Source organism: Melanerpes formicivorus, unplaced genomic scaffold (assembly GCF_026170545.1).
Source record: "Melanerpes formicivorus ecotype bairdi unplaced genomic scaffold, bMelFor1.0.p_v2 SCAF_85, whole genome shotgun sequence".
NCBI classification, from domain to species: domain Eukaryota; kingdom Metazoa; phylum Chordata; class Aves; order Piciformes; family Picidae; genus Melanerpes; species Melanerpes formicivorus.
In genome coordinates, this window is record NW_027142437.1 from 1,855,354 (window position 1) to 1,879,079 (window position 23,726).

The following is a 23,726-nucleotide window of genomic DNA, read 5'->3' on the forward strand; positions in this document are numbered from 1 at the left end:
GGTGTCCAGAGAAGGGCAACAAGGCTGGGGAGAGGCCTTGAGCACAGCCCTGTGAGGAGAGGCTGAGGGAGCTGGGGTTGCTTAGCCTGGAGAAGAGGAGGCTCAGGGGTGACCTCATTGCCCTCTGCAACTACCTGAAAGGTGGTTGTAGCCGGGAAGGGGTTGGTCTCTTCTCCCAGGCAAGCAGCACCAGAACAAGAGGACACAGTCTCAAGCTGTGCCAGGGGAGGTTTAGGCTGGAGGTGAGGAGAAAGTTCTTCACCGAGAGAGTCATTAGTCATTGGGATGTGCTGCCCAGGGAGGTGGTGGAGTCCCCATCCCTGGAGGTGTTCAAGAGGGGATTGGATGTGGCACTTGGTGCCATGGTCTGGTCATGAGGTCTGTGGTGACAGGTTGGACTCGATGATCCTCGAGGTCTCTTCCAACCTTGGCGATACTGTGACACTGTGATGTCCCTGCTTACTGCAGGGGGGTTGGAATAGATGACCTCTAGAGGTCCTTTCTGACCCAGACCACTCTAGGATTCTATGTGATTCTATGGATTCTGTGTGATTCTATGGATTCTGTGTGATTTTATGTGATCCTATGTGATTCTACATGATTCTATGGATTGTGTGTGATCCTATGTGATTCCAAGGAGTCTCCCTCTCTGGAGATATTCCACACCCATCCAGACATGTTCCTGACCTGTTCTAGCTGATCCTGCTCTGGCAGGGGGGGTGGACAGGATGATCTTGAATTCCCTTCCAGCCCCTAACATTCTGTGATTCTGTGAGAGCTGCAATGAGGAGAGGACCTGGGGATATCGGTTTATAGCCAACTGAATGCAAGTCAGCAGTGCCCAGGTGGCCAAGAAAGCCAATGGCATCCTGGCTTGGATTAGAAACACTGTGGCCAGCAGGAACAGGGAGCTGATCATCCAGCTTCACTCAGCACAGGTGAGGCCACACCTCAAGTGTTGTGTTCAGTTCTGGGTGACTCAATCCAGAAGGACATTGAAGTGCTGGAGCACTGAGGCCCAAGAGCAGCCTGGAGCATGTGACCTACACAGATGCATCTGAGGGAGCTGAGGTTGCTCAGTCTGGAGAAGAGGAGGCTGAGGGGAGACCTCATCACTCTCTACAACTACCTGAAGGGAGGCTGGAGCAAGGAGGGGGCAGCCTCTTCTCCTTGGAGGCAAGAGACAGGACTAGAGGAAATGGGTTACAAGCTGTGCCAGGGGAGGCTCAGGCTGGATTGTAGGAAACATTTCTTCACTGAGAGGCTTCTCAGATGCTGGAGTGTTCTGCCCAGGGCAGAGCTGGAGTCCCCATCCCTGGGGCTGTTCAAGCAGCCTGTAGACCTGGTGCTTAGGGACATGGTTTAGTGTTGACCCTTTAGTGCTGGGTCAAGGGTTGGAAAGGATGATCTGATCATTGAGGTCTCTTCCAACCAGCTACATTCTGTGCTTCTGTAAAGCCAGGAAGCTTCCCAAGGCCATCTGTATTTCCAGCTGCTTACCTTATAAACCTCTGGGCAAGGAACCATTTTCGCACTGCACAGGAATACAACCCGAGTGACCCTCTTTAAACACTGGAGTATGAAAGATGACCTCATTACAGCATCTTTCCCTGTTGTCATTCCATAACCAGCAACTTATTCAGAACTCACAGACGTCTCTCCTCTTCCTCCTTCCTCCGTTGTTTCTCCTCCTCCTCACGCCTCTTCCTCTCCTTCTCCATCTCCTCCTGGATGCGTCGTAATCTCTCTGCTTCCTCCTCCTGCTGCTTCTTCTTCTGCAGTGCACTCAGCAGCTGCTCTGAGCTCCTCACTAGAGCGTCATACTCCTTCTGGATCTGTTCTCTAGTCATTATGGTGGTCTGCAAAGTGAAGTTAAGAGGGGATTATGCTCTTTTAGGTCTGTATTTCACTTTTAAGGTATATAGTGAAAAAATCCTCGGTGAAATCAGAGCACTGAGCAGTGCAATTAAATGACACAGACACTTGGGGGTGGAGCAGCTTGAGCACATCCTGTTTCCTCCTAAAAACCTGGGGATCCAGGACTCTTCCCTTTCTCATAAAAGCACACAAAGCAATCACTATGCTGTGACTGAAATCAAGCATCTCTTCATTTTTCAATCGTATCATAGTATCACAGTATCAGTCAGGGTTGGAAGGGACCACAAGGATCAGCTAGTTCTAACCCCCCAACCCCTGCACTTTTAAGCAACAGGAATCCATTCTTACCCCACTGAGATGAAAACTGAAAGGCTTTGATGGGCATTGTGTCCTGTTCTTAGCTGCTCTAGTGATTACCTACAGCCCTGCTTTTCATGCCATAGTGCAGAATGGTTTTCCTTACTATGTGTGCCAGCACCAAGAAAAGGCATTGAACCAGGCTGTGGCTCTATGACTTCTTAACAAAAGGTCTGAGCAGCAAAAAAAACCAGGTTGAAAACCCAACAGACTTTGAAATATGTTTGTCTTCAAACCTCACTGAGAGCTACAGTTTCATGTCATTTTCCAGCTCACACTGACATGCCCTAAGAGCACTGCACCAGGAGGTATTTGCTGACCTTTTCACCTAGTGCCATGGTCTGGTCAGCGTGGTGGTAGCTCATAGGCTGGACCTGATGATCTCAGAGGTCTGTTCCAGCCTCAATGATTCTGTGATTCTGTGTACCATGATGACAATCAAATTAACTTAATGTTACAAGAAAATAACTAACTGTAGTTAACCACAGGATCACAGGATGTTAGGGGGTGGGAGGGGACCTGCAAAGATCATTGAGCCCAACCCCCCTGCCAGAGCAGGACCACAGAATCCATCACCATAAGTTAACTCTCCATCCATAATCATAAATTAACTCTCATCTTTTCAGTCATGATTTTAAGTAGAAAAATCCTGATAGTGCCCACTACAAAAGCTGTAATATTGCATGGAACAAAAGTTCAGCACAGCAAGCCCTGTGAGGAGAGGCTGAGGGAGCTGGGGTTGCTTAGCCTGCAGAAGAGGAGGCTCAGGGGTGACCTTATTGCTCTCTACAACTCCCTGAAGGGAGGTTGCAGCCAGGAGGGGCTTGGTCTCTTCTCCCAGGCAAGCAGCACCAGAACAAGAGGACATAGTCTCAAGCTGTGCCAGGGAAGGTTCAGGCTGGAGGTGAAGAAGAAATTCTTCCCAGCAAGAGAGATTGGCCATTGGGATGTGCTGCCCAGGGAGGTGGTGGAGTCACCATCCCTGGAGGTGTTTAAGAAGAGCCTGGATGAGGCACTTGGTGCCATGGTTTAATTGATCAGATGGTGTTGGGTGATAGGTTGGACTTGATGATCTCAAAGGTCTTTTCCATCCTGGTTGATTCTATTCCATTCCATTCCATTCCATTCCATTCCATTCACAATATAGTGTCCATACACAATATATGGTGTATGAATCCACTATATATTGTATCCATACAGCATGTATGGTGTATGAATCCACCATGTGTTGTGACCTTACCCAGTGTCTCTGGGCATTCAGACCTCTACATTAAACCACCTGTTCTAGTAAGAAAAATAGATTGGCCTTCTAACTCAGCTTCAGCTTTCCAAAGGTTCCACTTATGAGAGACTCTTTGTCTGGTTATTTACATACCTTAATTTTGGTCATTGAGGCATCAATAGACTGCTCCAGCTCCTTGACCTGTTTGCTTGTCTCTGCCTTGCCCTCCTTCAGAGCACTCACTACTTCATTAAACTTGGCAAGCCTCTTCTTCAGGGTACGGACTTTGATCAGGCCATCGATGCTGTGAAGAGAGGACACTTGACTCCTACCTTACCCTGGTTTTACCAGGTGACATTTTCTTCAACTACCACTAATCACTTCTGTTAAAGAGGTGGGATAGGAAAGACAAGTTATGCCTTCAGGAATACCTCATTCAACCACTATCACAGGAAGTAACTCAGCAACAGAGCCTTTCGCAAACAGAACTTGAAACTGATGAGCAGATGGCAACTTGAAATGGAAAAATGAGGAAAGGCAACTGAGTGTGAGCCAGCAGTGTGCCAAGAAAGCCAGCTGCATCCTGGCTGGGATCAGCAATGCTGTGTCCAGCAGGAGCAGGGAGGGGATTGTTCCCTGGGACTCAGCTCTGGGCAGGCCACACCTCGAGTGTTGTGTCCAGTTTGGGGCAGCTCAAGCCAAGAGAGATGTGGAGGAGGAGGAGCCAGGGCAGAGGAGGGCAAGGAAGATCTGAAGGGCCTGGAAAATAAACCTGATGAGGATTGACTGAAGGAGCTAGAGATAGTTAGTTTGAAAAAGAGAAGGCTGAGGGGAGACCTCATGGCTGTCTTCAACTACCCAAAACAAGCTTGTGGAGAGGCTGCTGCTGGTCTCTTCTCACAGGTAGTTAGTGTCAGAACAAGAGGGAATGGACTCAAGCTGCCACTGGGTAGGTTTAGACTTGACATTAGGAAACATTTTTTCACTTCAAGAGTGGTCAGGGATTGGAACGTGCTGCCCAGGGAGGTGGTGGAGTCCCCAGGCCTGGATGTGTTTGAAGGTGGTTTGGCTGAGGTGCTTGGAGCTCTGGTTTAGGGGTGATCCTTGTAGAGTAGGGCTATGGGCTGGACTTGGTGATGCTGAGGGTCTTTTCCAACCTGACTGTTCCTGTGATTCAGTGATTTTGAGAATTAATGTGGGGTTGTTTGGCTTTTCAATAACAGATCATTAGCATCTGCTAGGGGATTTTGGCTGGAGTGGATAAAGGTTGAGTTGTGGCACTTACTCAACTGAGAGTCATGCAACTGAATCAGAAAAAAGAAGAGCTATACAGAAGGGGCTGCCCAGGGAGGTGGTGGAGTCACCATCCCTGGAGGTGTTTAAAGAAAGACTGGATGTGGCACTTAGTAACATGGGCTGGTTGATCTAGTGGTGTTAGGTCATAGGCTGGACTGGATGATCTCAGAGGTCTATTCCAGCCTCAATAACTCTGTGACTCTGTGAACTGAATTGTTACATCCCACAGGACAAAAAACAAAGGTCTGGGGCAGAGTCCAGGAAAGCTTGGAGCTCATTAAAGAACCAATACTGAAGATGACATATACCAGGTACAAATGGGCAGAGACAGTCCTCCTACAAAGACATCACTCAACTGGGATCCAGGGAAACAACACAAAGCAGACAGGAAAATAACTGAAGACAAGTACACAACAGTGTAAAAACACAGGGACATGGCCAGAAATGCCAAGGTACAACCTGAACAGATTGCCCAGGTGAGGTCCCTTCCCTGGAGATATTCAAGGTAAAGCTTGGTGAGGCCCTGGGCAACCTGATCTAGTTGAGGATGTCCCTGCTGACTGCGGGAAGGTTGGACCGGGTGAGCTTTGGAGGCCCCTTCCAGCCTGGACCATTCTGTGCTTCTCTAAAATGAAACCACTCTCAAAGGATGTAAAAGAAAGAACCCCACTAGTAAAGGGCAGAGTTGGATCTCTATGAAGGAATGGAAAGACGTGAGCAGAGCTTCATGACTGAAGTGGTTTTCCCATCAGCATACGACGCAGTCCGTTTCAAGCTAACGGAATCGCTTCGTTTCAAGAGGAGAGAAGACAGAACACACAATTACATTCAAGACAAAGAAAAGGAGGTCTGTAATGGAAGCTGTACATGGATAAAGGACCAAAAAAAAAAGAGAATTAATAAGCTTACATTACACTTAGAATGACTTCACTGAGGATTTCTACTAAGCAGGCCATCACTGGAGGATTTTATGAACAAAGAGCTAAACAGACATGGAAGAGTTCACATTTAGCCTATTAATGCCTGGGAGAGAAAGGAGGCACAAAGCCTCTTTCAGTTGTACTTAGCATCATTCTGTGACTTCAGATATGTGTAGTTAAGCAGAGTGAAGTTGCTCTTCACAGGGAAGTATCACTACAAACTGGTTTTCCTCCAGCAAGCGTTTGGCTCTTACCGTGGTTTGTGCTTCCTCTTGCAGAGCCACATGCGAACAGTCTTCTGGATTTTAATGCAGGCACTGGCTCGGTATTTGATCTTGTTTTTCACTGTGAACACACAGAAATGACTGAGTCTGGATGGTTTATACACTCTAACACAACTATTACATTACTCACATGCTTGACAGCTCAAAACTGTACGCAGACTACGTTGTGAGGGTTGGGTCTATCCCAGAACCGCAGCACAGCAGACAACAGAGTTCACGACCCTGAGCCAGGCACAGAGGCTCCCAACTAACCAAAGGAGGATTCAGTAGGGGCACACTCACATGTGTGCACACTGTCCCTCCCCTCTAGATCCACAGACATCAGTAACCTCAGAGAATGAATTGGAAATCCATTGGGGTTTCCCCGCGCAGATTCGAATCCTGCCGACTACACCTTGGGCAGGGACTGGCTGGAAAGCAGCCCTGAGGAGAGAGACTTGGGGGTGCTGGGGGAGGAGAAGCTCAACAGGAGCTCTCAGTGTGCACTTGCAGCCCACAAAGCCAATCAGATCCTGGGCTGCAGCAGAAGTGTGGCCAGCAGGGCAAGGGAGGTGATTCTCCCCCTCTACTCAGCCCTGGTGAGACCCCACCTGGAGTCCTGCCTCCAGTTCTGGAGCCCCTATTACAAGAGGGATGTGGAGGTGCTGGAAGGTGTCCAGAGAAGGGCCAGGAGGATGAGCAGAGGGCTGGAGCTGCTCTGCTGTGAGGACAAACTGAAGGAGTTGGGGCTGTTCAGCCTGGAGAAGAGAAGGCTCCCAGGTGACCTCATTGTGGCCTTCCAGGATCTGAAGGGGGCTACAGGAAGGCTGGGGAGGGACTGCTCAGGATCTCAGGCAGTGATAGGACTAGGGGGAATGGAATGAAGCTGGAGGTGGGGAGATTGAGGCTGGAGGGGAGGAGGAAGTTCTTCCCCATAAGAGTGGTGAAGCCCTGGAATGGGCTGTCCAGGGAGGTGGTTGAGGCCCCATCTCTGGAGGTGTTTAAGGCCAGGCTGGCTGAGGCTCTGGCCAGGCTGATGTAGTGTGGGGTGTCCCTGCCCATGGCAGGGGGGTTGGAACTGGATGATCCTTGTGGTCCCTTCCAGCCCTGACTGATACTATGATATGATAGAAAATTCTATGCAGACAGCTCAAAACTGTATGCAGAGTATGCTGTGTTTGAGGGTTGGGTCTATACTGGAACACAAGGACACAGCAGACAACAGGATTCATGACCCTGTGCTGCCCATGGAGGTGGTGGAGTCAGGGTCCCTGAAGGTGTTCAAAAAGGGACTGGATGTGGCACTTGGAGACATGGTTTAGTTGTCAGGAGGTGTTAGGTATTAGGTCATAGGTTGGACTTGATGACCTCTGAGGTCTTTTCCAACCTGGTTGATTCTGTGACTGTAATGAAGTGCTGGGAGGCTTTGGGTGTGCTGCAGGGGACTCTGCATGCTCTGGGATTCTTTCAGCGCTGTGCTTTGGGGTCTCTGGAAAACACCAGTTGCTTTTCCATTTCAACTTCCCATCGCTTTTGCAATCCCTTTGTGTGAGTGTCATTTCTTTTGCCCCTCTCAGGGGCCAGAGAGGCTGGGTCTGGCCTCAAACCAGGCCAGAAGTACCTACATTTAATGACAGAGAGGGAACACCACTGAACTTTCTTCCAGCGGCTGCAGATGAGCCAGCGATTCACGCGCTTAACGAGCTCCGCCAAGTGATCCGGGTCAGACTTCATTATCTGATCAAACTCTGCAAACTACATAAAGAAACAGGCCCCCACGTGTTACAAGCTAGAACTGAGAGTCTCAGACATCATTATCACTCAAGGCAAAATATTCTTAATGCAAACTGTAAGTCACCTTTCCGTCTGTCCGGCGGATCGGGGGAGCTTCTCCTCCCCCTCCACTCTGCCCTGGTGAGACCTCACCTGGAGAATAAACCTGATGAGGAGAGACTGAGGGAGCTGGGGATGGTTAGTTTGGAAAAGAGGAGGCTGAGGGGAGACCTCATTGCTGTCTGAGGTTGTAGAGAGGTTGGTGCTGGCCTCTTCTCCCAGGTAAGAGGGACTGGCCTTCAGCTGCCACTGGGTAGGTTCAGACTGGACAGCAGGGACTACGTTTTACCAGCAAGAGTGATCAGGACTGGACATTAGGAAACATTTTTTCACTTCAAGAGTGGTCAGGGATTGGAATGTGCTGCCCAGGGAGGTGGTGGAGTCCCCAAGCCTGGCTGTGTTTGAAAGTGGTTTTGCTGTGGTGCTTGGGGCTCTGGTTTAGGGGTGAGCCTTGTAGAGTAGGGTCCTGGGTTGGACTTGTTGATCCTGGGGGTCTTTTCCAACCTGAATGTTGCTGTCATTCAGTGATCCAGTTCTGGGCTCCCATGGCAGGGAGGTTGGAACTGGATGACCTTTGGGGCCCCTTCCAACCCTGACAATTCTGTCAACATTCTGCTGGGACAAAACCAATTTCCCTTCCTAGTCACACCAGCTCCCTCCTTCAGCTCTTTCCTCTGCATTGCAGCAGCAATGCTCAGAGTCACAGAGAGCCTGCAGCTACAAACAGATTTTACTAGAAAGTATTTTTTTGTGCCTTTGCTCTGACTTTTTAATACTTAACATAAGTCTTAATTGACATCTGGGAATAATAACACAGCCTTAGAAGCACAAAGCATTACCAACAAGACCATGAAACCAATTATATCTGTGTTGCTATTGATTTTTTTTTCATAGCAAATGAAAATTATTTACCAAACAACCCCAGGCAACCTTAGTTAAGTTAGCCACACTCTGAGCAATGTGTGCAGCAATGTGTGCAGCAATGTCAGCTTCTGAAGGCCCTTCCAACTGAGATTCACATTCACAAACTCCAAAAGAAACATTACCTTGCCAGGCCTGAAAAACACCTTGGTTAGCCCAAATTTGTAATCATTTTCATTCAGCCCCAAGGCTTTAAACAGTGCCTGAAAAAAAGAGAAGGAAACAACAGTAATCTACTCCCTTAAAAAAATCAACAACAATTCAGTCTGTGCAGGCTGGAGAGAAGGCTCCCAGGAGACCTAATTGTGGCCTTCCAGGATCTGAAGGGGGCTCCAAGAAAGCTGGGGAGGGACGTTTTAGGTGTCAGGGAGGGATAGGACTGGGGGGGATGGAAAAACAAAACTAGAAGTGGGGAGGTTCAGATTGGCTGTGAGGAGGAAGTTGTTCCCCAGGAGGGTGGTGAGAGCCTGGCACAGGCTGCCCAGGGAAGTGGTGGAAGCCTCCTGCCTGGAGGTGTTTGCAGCCAGGCTGGAGGTGGCTGTGAGCAACCTGCTGTGGTGTGAGGTGTCCCTGCCCATGGCAGGGGGGTTGGGACTGGCTGAGCCTTGAGGTCCTTTCCAACCCTGCCAAGTCTATGATTCTATGATTCTCAAAGGAGGATGAACCTTGTGGCCAAACATAAGTTTGAAATTAAATCATTTTTCCTCCACTTCCCTCAGCTGTGGGGATTTACAGGTTGATACCACAGCAATTTAGTTACACCTTGGCTGAAAACCAGGAGGACCATGAACAGAGTTTGCACAGCAGCTGACAATTCTATGATTCTATGAACAACAAAAAAGCCCAAACAAAGGAAAAAAACACCCAAACAAAAATAACCCAAACAAACAAAAAGCCAAACAAACCAAAACCCCAAACAAACCAAACCCCAAACATACCAAAACCCCAAATCAAAACCCTAACCAACCCAAAACCCCCCAAACAAACCAAAACCCCAATCAAACCATAACCCCAAACGAACCAAAACCCTCAACAAACCAAAAACCCAACCCCCAAACAATCCAACCCCCAAACAATCCAAAACCCCAAACAAAACCCCAAACCAACAAAACCCCAAATAAACCCCAAACAAAAAACAACCAAACAAAAAATCCCCAAATAAACAAACCCCACACAAACAAAAAACCCAAACCAAAGCACAAATAAACCAAAAACCCCAAACAAACAAAAATCCCAAACAATCAAAAACCCCAAGCCAAAAACTCAAACCAAACCCCAAACAAATTGAAACCCAAGCACACCAAAGCCCCAAACCAACCAAAACCTCAACCACACCAAAACCCCAACACACCAAAAACCCCAAACAAGCCAAAACCCCAAACAAAAATCTCAATCAAAAACCCTAAACCAAAGCCCCAAACACCCCAAAAACCCCAAACACACCAAAAACCCAACACACCAAAAACCCCCAAACAAGCCAAAACCCCAAACAATCAAAAACACCAAACCAAACCCTCAAACAAACCAACCCCCAAACAAATTGAAATCCCAAACAAACCAAAACTCCAAACCAATTGAAACCCAAACCAACCAAAGCCCCAACACACCAAAACCCCAAACACACCAAAACCCCAAACACACCAAAACCCTCAAAGAAAAAACCCCAAATCAAAACCCTAACCAACCCAAAAGCCTAAACAAACCAAAATCCCAAATAAACCAAAGTCCCAAACACATTGAAACCTTAAACACACCAAAACCCCAAACACACCAAAACCCCAAACACACCAAAACCCCAAACAACCCCAAAAACTCCAAACCCAAACCCCTCAAAGAAAAAAACCCCAATCAAAACCCTAACCAATGCAAAAACCTAAAGAAACCACAATCCCAAATAAACCAAAGTCCCAAACACACCAAAAACCCCAACACACCAAAACCCCAACCACACCAAAACCCCCAAACACACCTAAACCCTCAAAGAAAAAACCCCCAGTCAAAACCCTAACCAAGCCAAAACCCTAACCAAGCCAAAAGCCTAAACACACCAAAACCCCCAACACACCAAAAACCCCAAACAACCTAAACCCCTGAAACAAAAAAAACCCAATCAAAACCCTAACCAAGCCAAAAGCCTGAACAAACCAAAATCCCAAGTAAACCAAAGTCCCAAACACACCGAAACCTTAAACAAACCACAAACCCCAAACAAACCACATGCCCCAAACCAAAACCCCCAACCAAAACCCCCCTAATCAAAACCCTCAACAACCCAATAACCCCAAACAAACCAAACCAAAGAAAACCAAACAGAAACCAAACCCCAAATCAAAATCCAACCACACAGACAAACCACCAACCCAAACCCCAAAGGACTCAAACAAACAAAACCAACCCAAAAGCAAAATAAAATCCACCCCCACCACCAAAGCCACAGCAAAGCAAACAAACAGGAAACAAAGAAACCAAACCAAACCAAACCAAAGAAGGGTTCAAACCCCACAGAAATCCCCCACACACAATGCATTTGCAGTGCTGGATGACAGAGGGGAGTTGCTCTCTTTCTCACCTTGCAGAAGAGTCTGGGATCCAGCCGAGCCAGCTTGTCCGGCAAGTATTTCTTGTACATGTTGTACAGCTCATGAAACGAAGCTCGAGAGGGGAAACCACCCTGCATCAAATCCAGAACTGAGACCATTCCTGAAGGCATGGAAACACATGTGGGAAAGCTGCTATCAGTGCAATGCAATGAGGCAGGGCTAGTTAGGATAACCAAGAGTTTATGACAGAAACCTTTCTTTACACTGAGGGTGGTGAAACACTGCAACAGGTACCCAGGGAGGTGGTGGAACTCTCATCCCTGGAGGTTTTGAAGGCCAGGCTGGCTGCCCAGGTCTGGCTCTGGGCAACCTGATCTAGTGGAAGGTGTCCCTTGTTGGAACTAAATGATCTTTAAGGACCTTGCCAACCCAAACCATTCCATGAATGATAATATCAATACTTTTAATTCCCAAGCACACAGCTCCTTCCATTGTTTAAGGAGGCATGGGCAAAACTCAGCAGGTTCAACAGGACCAAGTGCAGGTTCAACAAGACCAAGTGCAAGATCCTGCATCTGGGTCCAGGCAAACCCAGGCACTGTGTCCAGGTCTGGAGCCCATACTACAGAAAGGATCTGGAGGTGCTGGAAGGTGTCCAGAGAAGGGCTAGCAGGATGAGCAGAGGGCTGGAGCTGCTCTGCTATAAGGACAGACTGAGGGAGTTGGGGTTGTGCAGCCTGGAGAAGAGAAGGCTCCCAGGAGACCTCATTGTGGCCTTCCAGGATCTGAAGGGGGCTCCAAGAAAGCTGGGGAGAGACTTTTGAGGGTGTATCACTTTTGAGTGATAGGACTGGGGGGAATGGAGCAAAACTAGAAGTGGGGAGATTCAGATTGGATGTGAGGAAGAAGTTGTTCCCCAGGAGGGTGGTGAGAGCCTGGCACAGGTTGCCCAGGGAGGTGGTGGAAGCCTCCTGCCTGGAGGTGTTTGCAGCCAGGCTGGAGGTGGCTGTGAGCAACCTGCTGTGGTGTGAGGTGTCCCTGCCCATGGCAGGGGGCTTGGAACTGGCTGATCCTTAAGGTCCTTGCCAACATAAACCATTCTGTGAATGGTAACATTAATACTCTTAACTCCCAGGCATGCAATGCCTTTCACTCTTTAGGGGGGCATGAGCAAAACTGCTAATCTTGATCACAAATGAACTACCATTTCTTTAAAACAAAGCTGTGAGACTGGAAAGCAGCCAGCATTTCAAGAGTGATGCCAAGGCAGCACTGCACTCAACACAGCAACAAGAAAGGCCCTGCTCAAGTGCCCTCACTGGAAGGTCAGCTCCACATCAAACCAGCAGTGGTATAAAGCCATTTTGACACAACAGTATGATTCAACTCTCTCATGGCACCTCTAAACCCAGAGAACACGTGTGTTGTGGTTATTAGGTATCTCTGTTAATACTGCCAATGCTCACAGGGGTTTCTGACAGTTCAGCTGCCACAGTAGTCCAAAGAAAGGGTGGCTCTGCAGTGAACTACTGCCCTGTTAGCACTGTGGGCAACACAAAGGGAGGGTGCAGCCAGGTGGGGGTTGGTCTCTTCTCCCAGGCACCCAGCACCAGAGGACACAGTCTCAAGCTGCACCAGGGAAAGTTTAGGCTGGAGGTGAGGAGAAAGCTCTTCCCAGAAAGTGTAACTGGCCACTGGAATGTGCTGCCCAGGGAGGTGGTGGAGTCACCATTCCTGGAGATTATAGTTTCATAGTTTCATTCAGGGTTGGAAGGGACCACAAGGATCAGCCAGGTCCAACCCCCCTGCCATGGGCAGGGACACCCCACACTAGATCAGCCTGGCCACAGCCTCATCCAGCCTGCTCTTAAACACCCCCAGGGTGTTTTTGATGTTTAAGCAGAGCCTGGCTAAGGCACTTGGTGCCATGGTTTAGTTGATCAGATGGTGTTGGGTGATAGGTTGGACTTGATGATCTCAAAGCTCTTTTCCCACCTGGTTAATTCTATTCTGTTCTGATATTCATAAACCCCAACATGCTCTCATTTGCTTTGTGTGCTTTTGTGGCAAGAAACTGAGAACTCCAAACCCTGAAGCATAATCAGCAAGCTGAATATATTCTTTACTACCAGACAAAATCTCCTAATTGGAACAGAAATCTCTTCCCTGTGATAAATGCCTGTACATTTCAGCCCTGATTAATTGAAATCTCTGCTAATTCCTTTATTTCCCCATCCCTGGAGATGTTCAAGAAGGGATTGGATGTGGCACTTGGAGCCATGGTTTAGTTAGTCAGGAGGTGTTGGGTGATAGGTTGGACTTGATGACCTCTGAGGTCTTTTCCAACCTTATTGATTCTATGATTCTAAAGAGATGAGAGTCAGCTCCAGGACAGGAAATCTAAATGTATGTACCAATAAGCAGCTACATGGCTTCCCACATACACAGCCACTGTCTGAACTCTTCATAATCACCAATGGAAAACCAGGCAATAGGAATTACATCAACTCTTCTTCTCAAGAAGAGACTTTATGGCTGTGCATATGAACTGTTTTTAGGGTTCCAGTGACTAAAATGAAAGCTCGGTTACCAAGACTCCACATAATTGTTTGCAAGACATAAATAAGCAACCCTCTAGACAGCAACAGCTGAAGGAAACACTGCTTCTGTCTCACATATTAGGTCAACCTACAATGACCAAAGTAATCATAGAGTCAACAAGGTTGGAAAACATCTCAGAGATCATCAAGTCCAAACTATCACCTAATACCTAACACCTCCTGACAACTATGGCTCCAAGTGCCACATCCAAGCCTTTCTTGAACACCTCCAGGGATGGGGACTCCACCACCTCCCTGGGCAGCACATCCCAAGGGCCAATCTCTCTTGCTGGGCAGAACTTTCTCCTCACCTCCAGCCTAACCTTCCCCTGGTGCAGCTGGAGACTGTGTTCTCTTCTTCTGGTGCTGCTTGCCTGGGAGAAGAGACCAACCCCCACCTGGCTACAACCTCCCTTCAGGGAGTTGGAGAGAGCAAGAAGGTCTCCCCTGAGCCTCCTCTTCTCCAGGCTAAGCAACCCCAGCTCCCTCAGCCTCTCCTCACAGGGCTGTGCTCAAGGCCTCTCCCCAGCCTTGTTGCCCTTCTCTGGACACCTTCAAGTCTCTCAATGTCCTTCTTAACCTGAGAAGCCCAGAACTGGACACAGGACTCAAGGTGTGGTCTAAGCAGAATGACTTCCCTGCTCCTGCTGTCCTTCATTAAACAGAAGGAGAAAATACCAGAGGCATACATTACCTGAACACTGAAGCTGAGAGAGGATCTGTCCTCCTTCAAAATGGTGATTTGTCATCTTTAAGTTAGGTTTGATGCAGCGAATGAAGCTGGACCCCTGGCACAAAACCAACAAGTTAGCACAATCTACACATTTGTAAACCTCCTGGAAGAGCACAAATAACATCTAACCAATACAGAACTGTGCCTAGGGAAAGGCAGAGTGAAAACAGCTACAAACTAACAGCATTCTAAAAGAGAGATGCTGGCATTCTTTTCCTCTCAGATTTGCATTGCAGCCTTGGTCTTGAGGTAACTGAGCTCAGTGCTGTTAATTGGATCCCCAACTTCTGAGTTCCTCACTCCAGTGTTCTTAGCATTAGCACAATCCAGCTACCATCCAGCAGCCCAGATTCTCCTACTCTCATTAGCTGCTGCAGTCACATCACCTAAGGGCCCAAGGCCTGCAAGAGTTCACACCAGTGAACGTGCTGCCAGCCTCCTGACCTTGCAATCATGCTGGATGAGCCTGACCTCCCTTCTGACTTCTACTTCTTTACAGCTGCTTTTGCCTCCTGGCTTCACTCCCCCTTGCCCCACATGTGCTGTCTCCATAACTCTGACCACTGACCATTCCACACTCATTAGGGATGACACTTTGGCACAACACCATCCAATTATTCAGATTTTCCTGTAACCAGTGGCTGCTACTGATAACCTACCTTACACATAAGAGCAAATTGGGGCCTGAGAGAACACAGCACTGCTCCTAATTTGCAGGGTTTGCTCTCTTTATCCATCTCTCAGCTTTGAGTGAGAGAGCAGCAGCCAAGGGAGCCTGAGATTAATAACACATCCTCAGCCAGGGGTGCAGCAAGCCTGGCCACATGTACTGTCCTTGGATTGGGTCACAGCTGCAGACTGTTCTGTGTGACAGAGATCATCTTTCTTTCAGCCCAGCTTCATGAGTGCAGCAAAATCTTCATGCTGGCTACACTCCAGCACCTGTCTCTCTCTTTTTCTTATCCTTTCCCATGTTTTTCCTCCTTTTTCATTTTTGTCATAGAATCATAGACTTGGCAGGATTGGAAAGGCCCTCAAGGAGCAGTTCCAACTCCCCCTGCCATGGGCAGGGACACCTCACACTGCAGCAGGTTGCTCACAGCCACCTCCAGCCTGGCTGCAAACACCTCCAGGGATGAAGCTTCCACCACCTCCCTGGGCAGCCTGTGCCAGGCTCTCACCACCCTCATGGGGAACAACTTCTTCTTCACATCCAATCTGAATCTACCCATTTCTAGTTTTGCTCCATCCCCCCCAGTCCTATCCCTCCCTGACACCCTCAAAAGTCCCTGCCCAGCTTTCCTGTAGCTCCCTTCAGATACTGGAGGCCAGAAACCCTGTGTGAAAGTCACAATATTTAAACATCAGGGATACTCAAATGAAACTTCCACTGTTTTGGTTCTCAAACACTGGAACAGGCTCCCCAAGGAGGTGCTTGAAACTCCATCCCTGGAGGGATTTAAAAGCTGCAGATTCACAAATTCATGGAATGGTTTGGGTTGGAAGGATCCTTGAAAATCATTTGGTTCCCACCCCTGTGGCATCTGCAGTGACACCCTCTGGACCACACTGCTGAAGACCTCATCCAGCCTGGCCTTGAACATCTCCAGGGAGAGGGCATCCACAGCCTCCCTGGGCAACCTCTGCCAGTCTCTCACCACCCTCTCAGGGAAGAACTTCTTCCTCACATCCAATCTCAATCTCCCCATTTCTAGTTCTGCTCCATCCCCCCCAGTCCTATCACTCCCTGACACCCTCAAAAGTCCCTCCCCAGCTTTCTTGGAGCCCCCTGCAGATCCTGGAAGGCCACAATTAGGTCTCCTCAGAGCCTTCTCTTCTCCAGCCTGCACAACCCCAACTCCCTCAGTCTGTCCTCAGAGCAGAGCAGCTCCAGCCCTCTGCTCATCCTCCTGGCCCTGCCCTGGACACCTTCCAGCACCTCCAGACCCTTCCTGTAACAGGGGCTCCCCAACTGGATGCAGTTTTGACAGACCACAACCTCCTATCTAGAATTAGTTAGAAAATGTGGTCAAGAGAAATGGAAGTGTGCTCCTGCAGCTCCCAAGCTCTACTGAAAAGAGAGTGTCTGTTGAACTGGAGTTCCACAAACTGTCAGACTCTAGCAGCTAACTCAGTGAACATGCATTAGGGGGATCAGGGCCTTTGCTCACCTGTGCACTCACAGCCCAGCACAAAAATGGCTTTATGAACTCTCAAGAGAGGAATTAATAAGGAATTATCATCTGCCTTACTTCTAAATCACATCCCTGGATCTTCTGCAAATTAATCATCTATGATGGCAATGGAAGGAGGCAGAAGTGAGCACAAAGGAGATTGCAACCCAGGCAGATTCCACATTGCTCACTCAAGCTGTGCAACTCTTTTTACACAACTATTCTTTTGCAGGTGATGGGGTTGGGTTTGTTTTGAAGTAACTCAATCAGCATCACCTGCACAGCAGGGGCTTTCCAAAGTGCCACACAACTGCAAAGCCTGAAGCAATTATTCATCACATTTACTGCAAGCCACATGGGTGACACAATCATAGAATGGTCTGGGTTGGAAGGGACCTCCAAAGGTCCAGTCCAACCCCCTCTGCACTCAGCAGGGACATCTCCAACTAGATGATCAGGTTGCCCACAGCCCTGTCCAGCCTCACCCTGATTATCTCCAGTGATGGAGCCTCAACTACCTCCCTGGGCAACTTGTTCCAGTGTTCCACTACCCTCAGGGTAAAGAACTTGCTCCTAGCATCCAATCTAAACCTCCTCCTCTCTAGCTTGGAGCCATTGCCCTCATCCTATCACTAAAGGCCTTTGCAGACAGTTTCTCTCCACCCTTCCATTATGACTTGCAGCAGAATATTAGGAGCCTGGCTCTGAATGTATACTTACAGTACTGTGAAGCTTCTCCAGCAGCAAATTTAACTGAGTCTGTAAAAGGAAACAGACATTTCAAGAGTCTTGCCATGACACAGAGAGAAATACAGACACAGAGCAGGGCTGCAGCAGGACTGCATGCATGTGTTGAGGGTTAGTGAATCAGGCAGGAGTGACAAACTGAAAACTCACAGCTTTTAACAGACAGAGATCATGCAGGTGTGCATGAATGGGCCTGAGGGAAGTGCTTGTGTGTAGCTGTGCAACAACAATACTGCATGGAAAATACCACAACAGTCACCAAAGTGCAAGGCCATTTGAGAGAGGTAATGGCTGTGTAATAAAAATGACCAAGAACATGAGACTGATCAGCAATATCACTGATACACTGCAATGTTGTGAAAGCCCAGGCTTGATCTGTAGCAAGGATACATCTGTGTCTTAAATCATCAACACAGGAAGCAGAGAAGCTCAGGGGCTGCTTTGCTGCTTTCTCTTTGGAAGCTTGCCCCACATTTTGCTGAGTGGACTTGCAGAACCTCTTTTTCCTTCCAAACTTCCCCAGTTTTAGTTCTCTGTTGGGGACAACAGACTGCAAGCAAAGTTAGAATGTTAATGTGTTTAATGTCAATATCATAATGCCTGAGGCTGGATTTGAACACACTGCTGAGAACAAGACCACAGCTCTGCCATTATTTGGAGGCAAGTCTAGAGGTTCACCACAGATTTAAGGCTATCAGGGAAAATAAGTTGCAGCTGCTATTGAATCACAGCATTCTTTCAGTTGGAAAAGACCTCTAGGGTCACTCAGTCCAACCAATGACCTAACCTCCCCATGGCCACTGAATGCAATTGGTAGGGACATAAAGTACCCCAGGGCCACATCAGAAAACCACTTTTGCTTTATAGATGTGTCTGGTTTGCCACACAGATTACTGCTGTGCCAGCCTCTCTGGCTTGCTAGCAAGCTTTACATACACAGATTGAACTGAGACAAAATTCTCTATGCCCATACTTAATATTCCTCATTTTCTGTACTGGAACAAAAAAAGGATTTTTAAAAGCTTTTATTTTTAACCAGATCTTTCAATTCCCTTGAATCCAGGTAACCAGCTTTGTCTGGGCAATACAAGACACCTACAGCTGCCAGTCATCCTTCCAGGGGATGAAATTGGGGGTGGATATGGTTAGAAAGAGGAGTGCCAAAAGAGGCATGACAAACACTAATAACCTCCTGCTCAGTTTCTCACTTCCACATGCTCTTTGTATCTCTACTTGACTGGAATCTTTATGTTTTCTTAAGTTAGAAAGGCTTCCTTTTTGGAAGGGACAGCCTGATTTCCACCCATGAAATACATTTCTGGTGGAAGACAAACACCCCTTCCTTATCCTCTGTGACTGACAAGAAGCCAGAGCCATTCTCAGGCAGAATGTCACTAAGGAGGTGATCAGATGAATAAAACATACTGCCCCAATCACTGCTCTTTGAATGATCACAATTTCAGCCATCCTTGCTGCAGCAAGGTGAAATCACCCCAAAGATTCTTCAGGAGATCTGATGAACCAATTAGTCATCATTCCCTCAACTGATTTGATCAGAATTCAATGTCATTAGTTATAAGGAAGGGATGTGTGAAGGACTCCACAGAGAAGCTCCTGCCACATCATCTCACAATCCATGTCATTAGAAGAATTTGAGACTGACTGACATCATGATGCAACACGAGTTCTCATTCTTAAAGAGATGGCATTTCTGCTAAGATGACAACAACTTATTTCCATGTCATCTGAAGTGAAATGTTCAAGGCTATTAGTGTTCATCAGCAGCCCTTGTTGAGTCTGGGAAGGTAACACCAAATGAATTACTGGGAGTAACACATAACATTCAAAATGCCATGAAGCTTGGAAACACCAAAAAGAATCAGAGATTGATGGGCCAGATCCAAAGAGGACTTCAGTCACCTTCTAGGTGTGGAGGTGAACACCAAAGTCCAAAAGGCAACCAAAAAAGTTCCTCACTCAAATGCTGTTTAAGCTGAAATATGAATCCCTTTGGACTTCAGCCCTCCCTGGACCATGGTGTCGCTCACATGTCCACACCTGCTGGATGTGGGGTGCTAAACCCAAGAGGAACTGAAAACTGAGATGGAGCACAGTGCAAAGCAGCTCCAAGAGCCACAGTTGATTTCAGTTTGAAAATGCAGTCCTTCAAAACAAAGGGTCCCAGAGTGACCTACAGCAGACTCCTGGTTGCAGGGCTGGCTCAGGAGATGGCTTATTTGTATGGAATTCCCTTTTGCAGTCTGCCTCCTGATCATCATTTCAGATTCAGCTAATTGTGACAGCCCAATTCTCCAGCCACTGTACCGTAAGAGGGAGGAGGGAACAATCATCAGAGCAAAACTCCAAAGAGCAGGCTGACCAATTCTCAGTTAAACAGCAGAGCTACTACTCCACAAGTCAGGCTCTCCCTCCTACTCTTCCTGGCAGCCAGAGTTCTATTTCTGGATACATAACAACCCACCTCCAGCAGGGTACAAGGAGAATCCCTTTTGTCAGGCTGACCAATGGCCTTGGGCTACATGAAATACAGCAGACATAAAAGACTGACTACAGCAGAGACCCAAAAGCCAGCTCTGCTGTCAGACAAAAAGTGATGCCACCATAGCCCCCCTGCTCTTCAGCCCTGCATTTTCAGTTGCAAACACTAACCAAAAGACACAGTGCTGCAGGAAGCAATTTACCTTGCAGTCCTGAGTCAGCACTTCACCTTGACATGGAGCAGAAAGGCTCTTCTGCTATTGGTAGTGCCCCTCTCTCTGAGAAGGTTTTGGCCTGGGATACCTGCTTTACCCAGAGGCTGTGCAAGGAGCCTAGCTAGGAACATGGTGTGGGGTTTTCAGTGCCCCAGGCAAGACAGCATGCCACAAATGTTGCCATGCTAGACTTGAAGCATGCAAATCCTTCATTGGATCTGGCCCAGATGTGTGGAGAAGAGCTCTTGCTGACACTGCAGCAGCTCTACCAACAACAAATCCATGAGATGAAAAACTTTACCTGCAGCCCATGGCTGTGACTGCTTTGCATCTCTTAATTCCCCTACAGCTCTGAGCTGGAATAGTCCAGCTAAAATAAAACTGCTGAATGAGAAAAGGGTGCAGAAAACACTTGGAGAAGACAAGGTTTGAAGGTCAGCTTTACAACAAGCAGAAGAAAGGAGAGAATGGGGAGAAGCATCAGATTCAGGTATTGAGAAAGGAAACATTCAGCACAAGGAGCATCTTTCTGTGAGAGCCATGACTACCTTTACAGTTCAGAAGAGGAAAAACAGTGGTTAGGTTAGGCACTGATGTTTGAGAGTCAAAATTGATACATCTTCCTGAATGCAGAGTGAAGGCAGGATGGGAGCACAGCTTTGGTCACACTTACAAACCCCTTGGAAGCTCACAGAATCCACATTGAGATCTGTGGTAGTTTGGCCCACCAGCCTTAGCAGAAGCTTGGCTCACTCAGCCACAAGATCTCAAGTCTTTAAACCTTTTGAATAAAGACTTCCACGTGGCTTTCCAAGAGTCTGACTCAAAAGTCACTGCCTCCTCTCTGGGAGGACTCTTAGGAAAGACATTTTTGGACAGAAACGTGCAGCCAACCCCAAATTCTCTCTGTCTGCATCTTACCACAGTTTGCCCAACCTTAGGTTCTACTCATTTCAGGCCATGTATAAGTGGCACCCATTAGAAGAGGAGGCCATTTGCTGCATTATGTTACCTTGAATTTGTTCCCCACGCTGATGAAACTAAGTTTCCCAGCTTTCTGCTTGGGATCCCTGTTGTTGTTGGTGTTAGCTTCGAACAGCTGCCGGACAAACTTGTCCTTGGACTCGCAGATCAGAGACTCGAGGGACATGTGCAAAGCATCGTTGTTCTTTTCCACAAACTGCCTCTGAAAAGACAACCCCAGACAGAACAGCACACTTGCTTCACTGCTCCAGTTACTGAAGCCTCAAAGGAAATTAGAGAAGACAAAAGAGAGATACTTCATTCAAATAATCAGCAGGAATGCGTGAGGCATCGTGCAAACGCTGGAAACAACTCTTCAAGTGACAAAGTTCTACACAGAGAGAGTGATTGCCCACTGGAATGGGCTCCACCATCACTGGAGGTGTACAGGAGGAGACTTGATGGGGTGCTTGGTGCCATGGGTTAGTTGTTTAGGTGGTGTTGAATTGGTTGATGGGTTGGACACAATGATCTTGAAGGTCTCTTCCAACCTGGTCTGGTCTGGTCTGGTCTGGTCTGGTCTGGTCTATTCTATTCTATTCTATTCTATTCTATTCTATTCTATTCACTAATGACAGAGAGAAAGGTTTCTAGAATGGTGAATCATAGAACTGCTGGGTTTGGAAAGGACCTCAAGGCTCAGCCAGTGCCAACCCCCTGCCATGGGCAGGGACACCTCACACCACAGCAGGTTGCTCACAGCCACAGCCAGCCTGGCTGCAAACACCTCCAGGCAGGAGGCTTCCACCACCTCCCTGGGCAACCTGTGCCAGGCTCTCACCACCCTCTCAGGGAAGAACTTCTTCCTCACAGCCAATCTGAATCTCCCCATTTCTAGTTTTCCTCCATTCCCCCCAGTCCTATCACTCCTTGACACTCTCAAATTCCCTCCTCAGCTTTCTTGGAGCCCCCTTCAGATACTGGAAGGCCACAATTAGGTCTCCTGGGAGGCTTCTCTTCTCCAGCCTGCACAACCCCAACTCCCTCAGTCTGTCCTCACAGCAGAGCAGCTCCAGCCCTCTGCTCCTCCTCGTGGCCTTTCTCTGGACACCTTCCAGCACCTCCAGATCCTTGCTGCAATAAAGGCTCTTGTAGCCCCCTTCAGATCCTGGAAGGCCACAATTAGTACCCCTCAGAGCCTTCTCTTCTCCAGACTGAACAGCCCCTGCTGTTTGTCCCCTGCTCACAATATCAGTTTCAAAGCTGAGACACAAAGTTTTGAATTTAGAATAGAATAGAAGAAATAGAATGGAATAGAAGAAACAGAACAGAACAGAACAGAATAGAACAGAACAGAACAGAACAGAACAGAATAGAATAGAATAGAATAGACCAGACCAGACCAGACCAGACCAGGTTGGAAGAGACCTTCAAGATCACTCTGTCCAACCCATCAACCAATCCAAGCCACCTAAACAGCTAACCCATGGCACCAAGAACCCCATCAGGTCTCCTCCTGAACACCTCCAATGATGGTGACTCCACCACCTCCCCAGGCAGCCCATTCCAATGGGTAAGGAGATGCTGTTAAATTTAACCTACAGGGACTGAAAGATGGAGAAGCCTTACAGGGCATTAAGGGAAACAGCTCGGTGCCGGTGAGCTTACCGTCTCGTAGCACACTGCTCCGGCAAAGTGTCGGATAATGAAGCCTTCATCATCTCTGATGTTTCTGTGGACAGCCAGCTTGGACTTTCTAGGAATCTGGAGTTAAAATAAAGTTGTATTACAAAGTAGAACGTGTGTGTGGAGGGAAAAAAAGGGTTCTGAAAGCATGCCCATGGCTCTGCCAGGAGCACCGAGTGTTACCAGTGACAGGCCCTGCAGTACAGTGGTGATGCTCACCCCCACTCCCATTCCAACCAAGGTATTCCAAAAGCCTATTGTCATTCCCATTCCAACTAAAATATTCTAACCAACCTATTTTTATTCTCATTCACACCTTGAGACACCTCACACTCCAGCTGAAAACCACCAGGATTGCTAACACCAGCCAGCTGATTCTCTTTTTGCCTTTAACCAAGGCAGAAGGGCTTCCTGAGGGCTGGGGGTCAGGAGGGAGGGGACAGGCTCTGCTCACTTGCTCTCTGTGACAGGACAAGGAGCAATGGATGTAAACTCCAGCACAGGAGGTTCCACCTCAACACAAGAGAGAACTTCTTTACTGTAAGGGTCACAGAGCCCTGGAGCAGGCTCCCCAGTGAGATTGTGGAGTCTCCTTCTCTGGAGCCTTCCCAGCCCTGTCTGGATGTGTTCCTGTGTGACCTGTGCTGGATTCTCTGCTCCTGCTCTGGCAGGGGGCTTGGACTGGAAGATCTCTTTGGGTCCCTTCCAACCCCTGATATCCTGTGAGCCTGTGAACCAACAATTTCTGTAGCATTCATTTCATAATGCAAGGCTATTCATCAGCTGGGACAGAAGCTTCAATATATGTTTTAAGACAGTATATTTTAAGAGGCAGTCCCATAGCTGATCATACCTATAGCAACAAACATGCAAATCCAG

The 23,726-nt window shown here is 47.9% G+C and overlaps 1 protein-coding gene across 6 annotated transcripts in view; it reads right to left on the reverse strand.

Moving 5' to 3' along the window:
- Positions 1–23,726, reverse strand: part of MYO6 (myosin VI) — a 158,836-nt gene that overhangs the window by 25,507 nt on the left and 109,603 nt on the right. For 5 of the 6 annotated variants that reach the window (XM_068165176.1, XM_068165174.1, XM_068165177.1 and 2 more), the window contains exons 17-26: positions 22,830–22,925; positions 21,211–21,384; positions 17,458–17,496; positions 14,525–14,618; positions 11,260–11,390; positions 8,816–8,893; positions 7,562–7,691; positions 5,928–6,018; positions 3,611–3,761; positions 1,651–1,859 (exon numbers count right to left, since the gene is read on the reverse strand). In XM_068165176.1, coding sequence (XP_068021277.1) covers positions 1,651–1,859; positions 3,611–3,761; positions 5,928–6,018; positions 7,562–7,691; positions 8,816–8,893; positions 11,260–11,390; positions 14,525–14,618; positions 17,458–17,496; positions 21,211–21,384; positions 22,830–22,925 — 1,193 coding nt within the window. Of the gene's footprint in view, positions 1–1,650; positions 1,860–3,610; positions 3,762–5,927; positions 6,019–7,561; positions 7,692–8,815; positions 8,894–11,259; positions 11,391–14,524; positions 14,619–17,457; positions 17,497–20,434; positions 20,638–21,210; positions 21,385–22,829; positions 22,926–23,726 lie in introns of those variants that run through there. The other variant, XM_068165179.1, reaches the window with a different exon arrangement.